This window comes from Schistocerca gregaria, chromosome 9 (assembly GCF_023897955.1).
Source record: "Schistocerca gregaria isolate iqSchGreg1 chromosome 9, iqSchGreg1.2, whole genome shotgun sequence".
Taxonomy (NCBI): domain Eukaryota; kingdom Metazoa; phylum Arthropoda; class Insecta; order Orthoptera; family Acrididae; genus Schistocerca; species Schistocerca gregaria.
In genome coordinates, this window is record NC_064928.1 from 178,506,778 (window position 1) to 178,522,040 (window position 15,263).

General features: G+C 41.9%; 1 protein-coding gene across 2 annotated transcripts in view; it reads right to left on the reverse strand.

Moving 5' to 3' along the window:
• LOC126292272 (venom protease-like) overlaps positions 1-15,263 on the reverse strand; it is a 126,485-nt gene that overhangs the window by 90,721 nt on the left and 20,501 nt on the right. For both annotated transcript variants that reach the window (XM_049986177.1, XM_049986176.1), the window contains exon 3: positions 14,076-14,245. In XM_049986177.1, coding sequence (XP_049842134.1) covers positions 14,076-14,245 — 170 coding nt within the window. The remainder of the gene's footprint in view (positions 1-14,075; positions 14,246-15,263) is intronic.

Consider the following 15,263-nt stretch of genomic DNA (forward strand, 5'->3'; position numbering starts at 1 on the left):
TTACATTGGCAATGGCAAGGAAAGGGTTTCTGAAGAAGAGAAATTTGTTAACATTGAGTATACATTTAAGCGTCAGGAAGTCGTTTCTGAAAGTATTTGTATGGAGTGTACCCATGTATGGAAGTGAAACATGGACGATAAATAGTTTGGACAAGAAGAGAATAGAAGTTTTCGAAATGTGGCGCTACAGAAGAATGCTGAAATTAGATGGGTAGATCACATAACTAATGAGGAGGTATTGAATAGAATTTGGGAGAAGAGGAGTTAGTGCCACAACTTGACTAGGAGAAGGGATCGGTTGGTAGGACATATTCTGAGGTATCAAGGGATCACCAATTTAGTATTGGAGGGCAGCGTGGATGGTAAAAATCGTAGAGGGAGGCCAAGAGATGAATATACTAAACAGATTCAGAAGGATGTAGGTTGCATTAGGTACTGGGAGATGAAGAAGCTTGCACTGGATAGACTAGCATGGAGAGCTGCATCAAACCAGTCTCAGGACTGAAGACCACAACAACACCAACATTACAGTGGAACATTAATGTGTCCAGGTCGTATTTGGAAGAACAGAAACTGCCAGTACATGAATGCCCCCTGTGCTTGTGTTTGCAGCAAATGAATTTTAAAGTGTCTGATAGTTCTGTACCTTGGGGTTGTACACCCTGTGACAAGGATGAGATAACTGGGGAAAGATCCAAAGGAGGGGCTGCTTTGTCAATAGCAAACACTACTCCTGTGCTCCCCCCCCCCCCCCCCCTTTCTATCGACCAGCAAGCGTTTGCAGTTGAAGTTCATTTGTGTCAGAGGATCACTGTTTGCTTACTGTATTTACGTCTACCAGGAGCAATAGACTCTGAGGCTCTCGCGGACCTTATAGAACAACTTACTCATCCATTACTCCTACTGGGAGACTACAATGCCAATCATGTCTCGACTTACACGTGCCCCCTGGGGGCGGGTTTTGGAGAACCTCATGATGTCTCACGAATTATGCACCTATTCAGTTCTATGCTGCTTCTGCGTCATTCTCAGCCATCGACATCTCTGTATCCTCTCCAGCCCTCGGCCTCCCTGTTCAGTGGGAAGTCACTGACGACCTGCATTCCAGTGAGCACTTCCCACTCCTTATTCGCGTCCTGGGTGGAGTATTACCTAAACACAGCTGGATGGTCAGCGGAGCTAACTGTATGCCATTCAGCCAGCTGGCTGAGTTTCAACACTGCAACAAAGTCCAGCAATGGCCGGACCATATCACATGAGTGTTCTGTCATGTCGCTGTCTTATCCATCCCAACGTCTTGAGGTCATGTTAGGAGGCAAGCTGTACCTCGGTGCACTAATGAATGCCGTTTGGAAATCTAGGCCAGGCGTGCGGCTCTTCGACCGCTTAAATGCCGCCCAATTGCAGACACAGTCTTTCGAGTAGCGAGAGTCAAGACTCAACGCGTAATTAAGGAGAGCAAGAAAAGGTAATGTCAAGCGTTTCTAAACTCTATAAACCGCTCCACTTGTTCTGTGGAAGTGTGGGAAGCCATCCAGAGGTGTTCCGGTAAACACAGTCGTTCACCAATAGCAGCGGTGCGGAAACATGGGTGCCTCCAAACAAGACTCAACGCGTAATTAAGGAGAGCAAGAAAAGGTAATGTCAAGCGTTTCTAAACTCTATACCGCTCCACTTGTTCTGTGGAAGTGTGGGAAGCCATCCGGAGGTGTTCCGGTAAACACAGTCGTTCACCAATAGCAGCGGTGCGGAAACATGGGTGCCTCCAAACAAGACTCAACGCGTAATTAAGGAGAGCAAGAAAAGGTAATGTCAAGCGTTTCTAAACTCTATAAACTGCTCCACTTGTTCTGTGGAAGTGTGGGAAGCCATCCGTAGGAGTTCCGGTAAACACAGTCGTTCACCAATAGCAGCGGTGCGGAAACATGGGTGCCTCCAAACAACGCCTCGAGACATTACTCAGAAGATGGCAGAGCACTTTCCAACGACTACTGCCGTTGTCAGCCAGGATCCGGCATTCCGTCGGTACTGTGCAAGTGCACAGAGCGGAAAGCTGGACTTACAATAGCACAACTCTGACAAGGGGAGGTCACGACGTTTGGAACGCGGATTTACTGCAAACTTCGTACACACGTAGTACTGCATTAACAACAAAATGTCTGAGCAGTAGCGCGTACTTCTCAAGCGTTATTAATAAAATCGCAAGATAATTTCGGTCGTCAAATAGATATACCTGTGCGTGGCCATTTTTACCACGAAGCGGCAGCAGCCGAATGGTTAACGTTCAAGCCCCGAAACCATTGGGTCGCTGGATGGAGTTCCGCTTGTCAGTTTTTTTAAAATATTTTCAACACAGTTATTTTCTTTACTATTCATATTACAATTGATGTAAAGGGAGACATACGTGTAATCGGATGAACTTTTATTAAATTTACAATGTTTTTGGCAGTCTACAAATATTTGTTATCACCAATAATATAATTTACTATCGACTAGTAAACGACCAAACGCATAAAGTGATACTGAAAATGTATGCTTGTCCGTGTCTTCAAAATTGTTCGTATTTAATCGAAAGAGAACAAGTAGTTGCTTCTCGTGAAGACGCTATTAAAATACAGTCGACACTGCATGACCAATTAGCAGCGTCGATATTTAAGGAAATGCTGCGTTATGCATGGTTTGCTTCTAAATTATCCTCTGAAAGAGAGGTTTGTTTCCCCACGGAAAACCTCAAAAGACCTTGCGTATACGGAGACATGGCATTTATTCAGTGCCACTGGTGCCGTTTTCCATGTTTTGACGAAAAATACCATCCTGCACCTTGTACTCGTAATGCCGAAAGCTACGATTAACTGTACATCTTCCGAAAGCTGCCTGTGCCGCTCATAACCTTGGAGGTAACAATTCGCCATGGGCTCCTTCCAGATATGAGGGATTTCTCAAATCGCGGACAAGCGTGCATTTTCAGTATCACTTTATGCGCTTGGTCGTTTACTAGTCGATAGTTATGAATATTATAATATTTCCGATAATAAAAGTTTGTAGACTGCCAAACAACATTGTAAATTTAATGAAAGTTCATCCGATTACACGCATTTCTCCCATTATATCAATTGTAATACAAATAGTAAAGAAAATGACTGTGTTGAAAATAAAATAAAAGAAAAAAACTGATGAAAGGGGCTCGATCCAGCGACCCAACGATTACAAGGCTCGAGCGCCAACCAGTCGGCTGCCGTCGCTTCGTGGTATTAATGGCCACACACATGTGTATCTATTTGACGACACAAATTATCTTATGATTTTCTCTGTAACGCTTGAGAAGTACGCGCCACTGCTAACACATTTTGTTGTCCTCATGGAGTACTACGAGTGTTTGCAGTAAATCCGCGTTTTCCCGTTGTGAGCCTCACAAGTGCCCTTTCTCCATGTCGGAACAGGAATGAGCATTTTCTGAGACTCGTGATACCACACCCAGTCACGCTTAGACATTTGCCAGCAGCGTCAAAGGAAATCCTCCTCGAATGTTCTAATTCTGATACCGCTCCTCAAACCAGGGAAGAACCTGTGATATTCTCTATTTTAGGCTTCATTAAAACAGAAAATAGTTAACACTTTCAGCCAGAAGGCAAATACTTGTTTATAAAAAATGACTAATTGTATAATAAGGCGTCGCACAGCGATGGTGGAATTTCCTAAATAACGTAATTCGTCGTCTTTCGGCGACCCTTCACTATTTTGTTCCCTGGAGAACAAATGAAGCCTTGAGCGCTAAAACAACTGTACTGTTTTTCTTAAGTAAGACGGACGCAGATTTATGGCGGTCTGATCTAATTTTTTACTAAATAAATAAAAACGTGTTCCGTCTAAGCTTGAGTGAAGTGTAAAAAGAAGAACTTTTGTATCTTATTGTGATGACGCACGAGCGACTCAAGAGGACAATGGCTATATAAAAGGGCGCTCAATGGACATGAAACGGACATAAAAATCTACCGTCATTGTAGTACTAAGCTTAAGGTACGATGCATGTTTTAGTTATAATAAATATTTGTTCTGGAAATATTGAATCATTTGGCAGCGCTCATTCCCATCATTTCTTCAGTATTATTTTCATTTTAATTATGCATTTTTCTAAGATTACAGACGCCAAGATCAGCAGTGCAATGTGCGTGTTATATTGACAAAACGTGTTTTATCGTCTTCTTGCATCAGCTTTAATATTGAATTTCCCTTTTGTGTGATGTTACAGTCGTTTTTGCGCCCTTAAGAACTTTCTGGTCCCTTAGAAAATTGCTTTCTCATAACATTAACTTCACGACCGGGTATGATCGTATCTACGATCATGAAGTAATTAGAAAAACGATAATGCAACTTCTTAAGCACTGCTTCAAGCAACGCGAAACTGCAAGTAAAGACTGTTCACATTTCATAATGCAATATTTTATGACCATGGTCAATCCATGATTCTTGCGCCAATTGTAACTGGTAAAACAGTAAGCGAAATCTCAAATTCGAATTTTTCGATTGAATAACAACAACACTTTTATTTTGTTACATCACAGACCGCACATGTCCCAGTAGTTACTGGAGCGTCGCCTTAACGAGCCGTGTACCAAAGACCTTGGTGCGAATGGTTAACCCTCATCTGCTCTGGTTCTTGGAGACCAAGCAACTCCTTAGCCGCTCTCAGTGTGGATTCTACAGATTTCGGTCCACTGCCGACAACCTGACCCTGTCAGAGGTGGCTATTCGGCAGGCTTCCTCACGTAACCATCACTGTCCTAGTATATTCTTTGACATCAGCAAGGCAGACGACACTACTTGGAGATACAGCATCCTCGTGCAACTCCATCAGTGGGGCTTTTGTACCCATCTCCCCATCTTTATTCGGTCCTTCCCGCCTTACCGCCTTTTTTGATCTCGAACTAGTGAAGTGCTGTCGGATCGTTTTGAGCAGGCGAATGATGTTACTCAGGGAAGTGTTTTAAGTGTCACCCTCTTTGTCATAGCCATAGCCAGCAACACTTCTACAAGTAAGCAGTGCTGTACAGTGCTCCTTACTTGTGAACGATTTTGCTGTTTTCTGTTCCCCCTCCAGTGTTGCAACAGCGACCTGTCAGTTGCAGCTTACAGTGCAAAACTTAGAGCAGTGCGCTGCAAGACGTTTTTTCAATATTCGGCAGATAAGTGTGTGCGCGTTCATTTTAATTGTTGTTGTATTTTTAATTTACCTGACTTGCACATGAGAGACGCCATTTTAAAGAGTCAGTGAGGTTTCTGGGCCTCATTTTTTACTCCAATTTGTCTTAGTTACCACAGCTGAGAGACCTGAAATGCTTTCATCTCGTCTGAAAATTCTTCTAATCTTAATTTGCGTTTTTTTTTCAAAAAATGGTTCAAAGGGCTCTGAGCACTATGTGACTTAACTGCTGTAGTTATCAGTCACCTAGAACTTAGAACTACTTAAACCTAACTAACCTAAGGACATCACACACATCCATGCCCGAGGCAGGATTCGAACCTGCGACCATAGCGGTCACGCGGTTCCAGACTGTAGCGCCTAGAACCGCCTGGCCACTCCGACCGGCTACGTTTTTTCTGAATTATTCTCTTCCTTATTGCCTTTCCATATTTTTATGTTTATTTGTATTTATTTGTTTATTTTTTGCAGTATTTTCAGGGCTTTAATAAACGTATTGCTACCAACGTCAGAACTTAGCTGATTTACTGTTGAACATATGTCACTACTTGACTGGTTTCTGGCAGTAGTACGCACAGAAACCAAATATCCTATTGAGCTGAATGAGATTTTCGCTCTGCAACGGAGTGTGCGCTGATATGAAACTTCCTGGCAGATTAAAACTGTGATTTCTTTTGAATCTCATTTTGTTCGTTTTCGTTCTTTGCATCTGCTCGGGGCGGATTTCGCAAGACATCCATTTCAGTTCGTCGTTGATCCATTAACTCAGTTTTTTTTATATTGCAAAGGGTAGCTACCCCTCTGACCGGACACGCTGAGCTACCGTGCCGGCATCCAACTCAACTACCCAAGCACGACTCACGGCCCGTCCGCACAGCTTTACTTCTGCCAGTATCTCGTCTCCTACCTTCCAAACTGTACAGAAGCTCTCCTGCGAACCAGGAGAAGAGGTTCGCAGGAGAGTTTCTGTAAAGTTTGGAAGGTAGGAGACGAGATACTGGCAGAAGTAAAGCTGTGAGTACCGGCCGTGAGTCGTGCTTGGGTAGCTCAGTTGGTAGAGCACTTGCCCGCGAAAGGCAAAGATCCAGAGTTCGAGTCTCGGTCGGGCACACAGTTTTAATCTGCCAGAAAGTTTCATATCAGCGCAGACTCCGCTGCAGAGTGAAAATCTCCTTCTGGAAACATCCCCCAGGCTGTGGCTAAGCCATGTCTCCGCATTATCCTTTCTTTCAGGAGTGCTAGTTCTGCAAGGTTCGCAGGAGAGCTTCTGTAAAGTTTGGAAGGTAGGAGACGGATACTGGCAGAAGTAAAGCTGTGAGTACCGGCCGTGAGTCGTGCTTGGGTAGGTCAGTTGGTAGAGCACTTGCCCGCGAAAGGCAAAGATCCAGAGTTCGAGTCTCGGTCCGGCACACAGTTTTAATCTGCCAGGAAGTTTCATCCTGTTGACCTATTTAGATTACGTGCTGTTCCCGAATTTCCAACTGCAACACACTCTGTGACTACATGAGACTGTTCCCAATCCTCCGCCAAACATCCCATTTCGTTAACATTCCCCAATTTTTTTTTCAGCTGAACTCAATGGAAACATATTCTCAGTTTTGATAGTAGTTATTTGCTTAACAGAGTGAGAGAGAAATAAAAATGTTTATCATTGTGAAGAAACTAATTTTTAAATTCGTCAGACGTTTAGCACTTTGGCGCCATCACGCGCATAGTCGCGGCTGCTTTTTCTCGTAAATGTGTGCAAATAAAGTTGATCCTGTAAACTGCACACTGCGATCTGGTCACATCTTCTTGGAACTGCGTAATCCAATTTTGGGACGTGGGAAACGAGATCTGTCAGAAAATAGTGCATACTTTTGAACTTAGACGGCATGCTTTCTTATTTCATCCTTGTGCACGTCGCAATAATTTATGGCTACGGTTACCGATGATTCCACGTTCACTGAAGGTGGAGCCGAATCAGTGTAAATGCAGCAGAGCCGGTCAGTTGAATCCTGCAATTCTTGTTCTTCATTCAGCCTGTTTTCTTCGCTCAATTATGTTTTCCCCGATTCACTTAGTGGTTTGCCGATGACATTGTAATTCTGTCAGAGATAGCAAAGGATTTGGAACAGCAGTTGAACGGAGTGGACAGTGCCTTGAAACGAGGATATAAGATGAACATCAATAAAAGCAAAACGAGGATAATGGAATGTAGTCGAAATAAATCGTGTGATGCTGAGGGAATTAGATTAGGAAATGAAACACTTAAAGTAGGAGGTGAGTGTTGTTATTTGAGGAGCAAAATAACTGAGGATGGTGGAAATACAGACGATATAAAATGTAGACTGGCGATGGCAAGAAAAGCATCTCTGAAGAAGAGAAATTTTTTAACATCGAGTATAGATTTGTGTTAGGGAGTCGTTTCTGAAAGTAGTGGTATGGAGTGTAGCCATGTAAGGAACTGAAACATTGACGATAAATAATTTAGACAGAAGAATGCTGAAGATTAGATGAGTAGATCACGTAATTACTGAGGAGGTACTAAATAGAATTGGGGAGGAGAGGACTAGAAGAAGGGATCGGTTGGTAGAACATGTTCTGAGGCATCGCGGGATCACCGATTTAGTATTGGAGGGCAGCGTGGAGGGTAAAAATCGTAGAGGGAGACCAAGAGATGAATGCACGAAACAGATTCAGAAGGATCTAGGTTGCAGTAAGTACTGGGAGATGAAGAAGCTTGCACAGGATGAGTAGCATGGAGAGTTGCATCAAACCAGTCTCTGAAAACCACAACAACAGCAAGAGGCGAAATGTTATTTTGACAGAGTCACAAATTATTTTCTAGGACTTGGTAGACACTACACACCCCCGCAGCGTTGGTATCCAAAACGTTCACAACAGGGATAGCCTCCAAATTTGCTTGCAGAGCGGACTGCGATACTTTCTCTGCTAGGCTAGTAACTAAATTCGGTTAGTTCTTGATACAACTATTCCCACCATTATAATAGATTATCTTTACATTAATATCATTACGCCTACTCGTTCCACTAACCAGCATTGTGGGGCTTAATCTGGTGACTAGTGGGTTCCCTGTTCAGAGGTGGAGCAAAGTAGTTAACATTTTCCACTTTCGCCTCCGAAGTATGACTGTTCAGATTAAGATTTTGTGAACGATCTCTCCCGTGATTTTGGCATCCTCTTGAATTTTGGTAACCGCAGTGTTCGTCACACGCAGGGCGGGTACTGTCAGACGTCTGAGTGTGTGTAGTTTTCATGCCACTAGCTGACGGACACTGTTTGAGCTGTAGTCAAAATACTGTCGCCATTTTTATTTGCAGTTTTGTTTGTTTAACTTTCTGTTTATTAACTACTATCGTAATTGGGATTAGTTATGATAGTGAATGATCGCGTGAATGTGAAATAATGGTATATGTAAAGTTTTTATACTGTACATTGAAGTAATTGGGCTCGTAGGAATGTTCGAGAATGACTTGTATGCTAGTTATTCGTACCTGGGGATTTGTTATGAACTATTTCGTCAGTTCATGGTACTGTGGAAGTGAGACTATGATTTTAGTAAAGTAGTTTTGTTATAAGGGAGTTGATATTATATTTGTGAATTTTCAGAATGTATATATGTCAATTAACTGTTCTGATTCAGAGACAAACTGCGATTAGTTCCGTATACACGCGCGGAACTGAACGGGTTTGATGCTACTTTCCGATTGGGCGTAATGTTTCTCTGCCAAACACAAAGTAGCACATTCGCACGTATTTTGGGAACTAGAAACTTGTTTTATGTAGAGAGATGAGTAGAGTCGGGGCTTGGCTCTCATAGTGATCAGATCTACTGAAGTGTGCGCCAATGATGATTATTAGTATTGCATCATTCGGTACCAAACAGTTTCATAAGTGCCGTAAAGTGTGGAAGAGAGTATGATTTAATACACGGTATAAAATTCAGAACTTTTGGTGACATTTTAAATAACTAAATTCTACGTGGTGTATTACTTACTAGCGAACGTGAACATTTTGTTATGTGAATACCATTATGGCAACATTTGAGCCAGGTATTCTAAAAGAAACAACCCATTTGTAAACTTTCGATGAAGGATAATTAATCATTATCACAAACTGGCTGCGGTTATGAAGCATGTGTGCGTGTTGACTTTTCAAACTTTGTATAGCTCAGATAGAGTAAGGCTCGGTGATAACTGGTGTATGCAAGCATACAGTAACAGGGTGAAATTTTACGCAGTTCAATACTTTCATGTAATTATTTACCTTCCAGTGACGAAATAATCTTTAGTACGACTTGTGGTTACCAAGTGAATAGCTGTTTTTTCTATAGTCTTTTCCGGCTGAGAACTGCATTTCAGTAATTTCAAGGAGGGTGCGCGTGAGAAGAGATTCACCAGAAAGTGAGTGAAATGTGGCAAAATCGGGCCGCGCTGCCGCAGGCCTACTCTTCATCTCCATTTAAACCAAAAAAATTTATACTGAAGTATAAATTTAGTCAGCAATAATGTCACAGGAAACAAAATCTTCGTATTTGTTATAATGCTAACCACAGCATAATAGTACATATACGTATTCATCTCAGCACATAAAATAATGCCAGCTGATCGGCTCATAAATAAAATTCACCTCTTAACAGATCAATACGTGAAGAAAAAGTAAAAATTATTTCATCGGCTCCAACCTTACAAATTTAAATCCCTTAAACATTCGTTTTCACTGGCTCACTTTGCGTGCCAGATTTTCAGTTCACTACATTTTGGCGTCCAGATACGGAACGACCTTTCTTGTCATTAGCATTTCATCAATTTAATTCTTTGAAGGTACTGCAATACATAACAATACAATACAACCACCCATCCATCTAAAATAGCAGACAGTTTTCCAGTCACACCTCCTGGATGTTGGCTGTTAGTGGAAGATCATGTAACAAATTATACAACTCAATGTAGTAAAATGCGGGAGCCGGAAAGTACAAATAACCTATGTTATCAGAAAGTTACTTCGATAGGTATTTCCGCCAAAAAGCTTCATTGAAATCATAACATGGTTGTCATTACAGGATTTATCTCATGTCGTCATATCGACAGTACGCTATGACCACCTTGATTCGAGGAAAACTGCCACCGCAACTCAAAAGTGAAGAATGGAATTGTTGGTCATCTTGGAAAGAAAATGAAAGACTGTGTGTGTGCATCTGTTCATGTGTTTGTGCACTTGCATGTACGTCTGTGTCCCAGCGAAGCTCTCGAACATCTGTAGCACTTTCAACCAACGTTATACACATATCGTTTGGAAAAGTATTGTGTTGAGGTAACGCGTCTGTGGTAACCTAATATGGGGATATGGGGGTGTGGAGTGATAAAAGGGACATTTATGGGTGGTTCGTGCTCTTGCGAAACTCAACTTGCCTTTTCTCACGTTATATACTGCAAACTATAGAAGAGGGGCTTCAGACAGATTCCATTTTTCTAGATATCCTAAGCATATGACATGGTTATAGAATGAAAGTTTCGCTCTACAGCGAAGTGTGCGCTGATATGAAACTTCCTGGCCGATTAAAATTGTGTGCCAGACCGAGACTCGAACTTGGGACCTTTGCCTTTCGCGTGCAAGTGATCTACCGACTGAGCTACCCAAGCACGAATCACGCCCCGTCCTCACAGCTTCAATTCCGCCAGTACCTCGTCTCCTACCTTCCAAACTTCACAGAAGCTCTCCTGCGAACCTTGCTGAACTAGCACTCCTGAAAGAAAGGACATTGCGGAGACATGGCTTAGCCACAGCCTGGGGATGTTTCTAGAATGAAATTTTCACTCTACAGCGGAGTGTGCGCTGATATGAAACTTCCTGGCAGATTAAAACTGTGTGCCACACCGAGACTCGAACTCGGGACCTTTGCCTTTCTCGGTCAAGTGCTCTACCGCAACAGGAGAGCTTCTGTGAAGTTTGGAAGGTAGGAGACGAGGTAGTGGCGGAATTAAAGCTGTGAGGACGGGGCCTGAGTCGTGCTTGGGTAGCTCAGTCGGTAGACCACTTCCCCGTGAAAGGCAAGAGTTCGAGTCTCGGCTCGGCACACAGTTTTAATCTGCCGGGAAGTTTCACATGACATGGTGCCCAATTGCAAGCTGGTAACGAAGCTATGAGCATCTGGAATAGGTTCACAGGTATGCGAGTGGCTCCCCAGTAAGTTGTCCTCGATAGTTACTGTTCATCAAAGACAAGGGTATCGTCAGAAGCGCTCCAGTGCTGTGTGATAAGGCCATTATTATAATCCATATAGACAAATGATTTTGCGGACAGGATGGGCCGCAGTATGCAGTTGTTTGCTGATGATGCTGTGGAGTAGAGCTAAGTGTCAAAGTCGAATGACTGTAGGAGGATATATGATGACTTTCTCAAAATTTCTAGTTAGTAGCTCTATATGTTGGAAAAAAGTAAGTTAATGCTGATGAGGAGGGAAAACAGACTCATAATGTTCGGATACAGCATTAGCAATGTGCTGCTTGACACAGTCATGTTCTTCGAATACTGGGATTAGCGTTACAAAGCAATATGAAATGGAACGAGCATGTGACGATTGTGGTAGGAAAGGCGAATGGTTGACTTCGGTTAATCGGGAGAATTCTAAGGAGGTGTGGTTTACCTATAAAGGCCACCGCACATAGGGCGCTAGTGGGACCTATTCTTGAGTAATGCTCGAGTGTTTGGGATCCATACCAGGTCAGATTAAATGTGGTATCGAGGCAATTTAGAGGCGGGCTGCTAGATTTCTTACTGGAAGATACGAACAAGAGGCAAGTGTTACAGAGATGGTTTGGGAACTCAAATGGGAATCCCTGGAGCGAAGGCGACACTCTTTTCGAGAAACACTTTTGAGAAAAGTTAGAGAACCGGTATTTGAAGCTGACAGCAGAACGATTCTGTTGCTTCATAAATACATACTCAGAAGGACCATGAAGATGAGATACGAGAGATTAGGGCTCATACGTAGGCATATAGACTGTCGTTTTTCCCTCATTCTATCTGCGAGTGGTACAGGAAAGGAAATGAGTAATAATGGTCAGAGCTACCCTCCGTCTCAGGCCATAAGGTGGAGTGCAGATTATCGAGGTAGATGTAGAGACAGTTAAGGCGTAACCCTGAGCGGTGCTGGGTACCATAGCTAATTTAACCCATTAGCGCCGTGCGTTGCCATATGGCAGCGTTTGTAACACTTTTTTAAAATCGTTGATTCCACGACATTAATGAAGCGAGAGTGTTGGCAGCACTGGATTCCATTCCGCAAGAATCACTACAATGCAACAGTTTTAACAATACATATAAATTCTTCAGTGTTGGAAGTCGTTGTTTGCTGAATGACGAAGAAAAATGGAGTATAAGTTCCAGTAAGTATGTTTTACACCGTAGCTTACGATATATAATTTGGGTTTTTAGTATGGTTGTGCTTCAAATACACAAATATATATTCTTTGGAGGTTACTGCTTGCTGTGAAATAAGTTACGAACATTTAGACCGTTTGAACGTCGGTGTTGCCATATGGCAAGGATAGGCGCTTGTACTCAGTAAAAGGACGAATTTTCTCTTTTTTGTTTTAGAAGAGGTTTCTCGCTTGCTGAGGCGCGGGAGATTCTTTATAAAGACGACATTGAAGATGATTTGTTTGTTGAGCCCCCATATTTTGAGACAGCAATAGAGAAGAATGATGGATTATTGTATGTGCGGTGGCTGGACAACTCATTTGTCACAATGATCTCTTCTTCATGTGGTGCGCAAGAAGTTGGTCAAGTCAAGAGATTATCGCAACTAAGAAAGCGATGTATAATGATTCCCAGACCAAAACTGGTAGCCAAATATGATACATATATGGGAGGTACTGATCAGATGGATCAGAATCTAGCATGCTATCGCACTGCAATAAGAAGAAAGAAATGGTACTGGTGTCTCTTTACATGGATGTTAGATGTCGCCATACAAAACGGTAGGATTTTGTATAATAAAGCAAGAAACCAAACTATTTCTCAGCTTGATTTGAAGAGAGAAGTAGCAACAGTGTACTTGCAAAGACACCAAGCTTTACCAAAAGGAGCCGGGAGACCATCTGCATCAAGGGCATGTTCCGACAGCCGCATATCAGATTCAATTAGGTTTTATAAAACTGACCACCTCGTCCAGCACACAGAAGGAAAGAAGAAGAAAAGGTGTGCACACAAGGACTTTAAATCTATTATGAGAACAATGCGTTCAAAGTGTAATGTGGGATTGTGTATTGACTGTTTTATTCCATTTTGTGTAAAATAATGCTAAGTTGAAGGTTTGATTTTTGATTATTAATTGTACTGTGTTATAAAGTATCAATAGTATGATGAAGACTGAATAATAAATTTGCACAAAACTTGTATATGTACTAAGAAATTTCAATAACCTACTTATTTTAGTTGAAGTTGTAATCCAAGTAAATTTATGTAGTGAAAGTGCCCAGAGTTGCCATATGGCAACATCAAATATCTCGCTAATGGCGGTAATGACTTTCATCAAAACAACTCTGTTGTGTAATTTATGCCTTTCACAGACATAATAACGGATTTCTTTAAAAAAAATCACGAAAAAATTAATTCCAGTGCTAATGGGTTAATATAAGATAGAGATATGTACGTTACCTGGCATTGTCAGACTATCAGATAATTAATGTAAAAAACAGTGTACTGAATTAACTAAGAAAAATATGAGTGGTATATAAAAAGGAAAATATGAGTGTCAGAAGAGCAAGCAGTGCTTTCTCAGGATCTGGGTTTTGCTCACACTCTCCCTCTGTCTTTCTTATGCTCTGTGTTTAAAACGAAAATGCTATTTTATTTTTGCTCAACTCACATCCCAGAGGAGCTTTCTCAGGCAGGAACGCTAGAGCCACATCATCTTCACTGTGGCCGTCGATGTCGTAATCCGGGTGCGCCTTGCTCCAGATGGAGACGGCGGTCCAGGCGTTTGTATCCTTCTGAGTCCGCTGGTTGGTTCCCAGGCGGATGGTTAGTTTTTTGAACCTGTGACAGTAAATTTCCTCTTTTCAGTTATGAAGCAGTCTAGCAAGGTCGCTAACTTTTCCTTATGGGCGTAGTAATCAAAAGTACACTACAACACTCAAATACAATACTATATAAACATAATTAATTAAACTGTGTTCTTCTAAATTACTAGTGTATTGTGTTACCTGTGTACTCAAGCATTTATCAGTGAAACATTTCCCGAATTGTTTTAATGTGCTGAAGTCAAGAGCTTACATAAGAAGGGAAATAAATAAGTACTGCCAAATTTCCGCCCTACTCCACTCTGGCCAACAGGTACGAAAATTTCGGAAAAGGTGATCTACAAGCGGATTCTTAACCACTTGATTACAAATAATAAACTTTCAATGTCACAGTTCGGATTTCTAAATCGTTAGACAATAAATGCAGGTTATTGGTATACATTATGATCTGCGAAAGGTATTGGACGAAGTAAATAGCAAAATCCTTTAAATAAATTAGAATATTACAATGTCCCAGGAAGTAGAGCAAAATGGTTCAAATGGTATCTCTCTTATGCGATACTAAGAGTGTAAGTAGGTGTTGTTGCTGTCTTCAGTCCTGAGACTGGTTTGATGCAGCTCTCCAAGCAACTCTGTCCTGTGCTAGCTTCTTCATCTCCCAGTACCTACTGCAACCTACATCCTTCTGAATCTGCTTAGTGTATTCATCTCTTGGTCTCACTCTACGATTTTTACCCTCCACGCTGCCCTCCAATGCTAAATTTGTGATCCCTTGATGCCTCAGGACATGTCCTACCAACCGATCCCTTCTTCTAGTCAAGTTGTCCCACAAACTTCTCTCCTCCCCAATCCTATTCAATACCTCCTCATTAGTTACAAGATCTGTCCACCTTATCTTCAGCATTCTTCTGTAGCACCACATTTCGAAAGCTTCTATTCTCTTCTTGTCCAAACTAGTTATAGTCCATGTTTCACATCCATACATGGCTACACTCCATACAATCATGAACGACTTCCTGACACTTAAATCTATA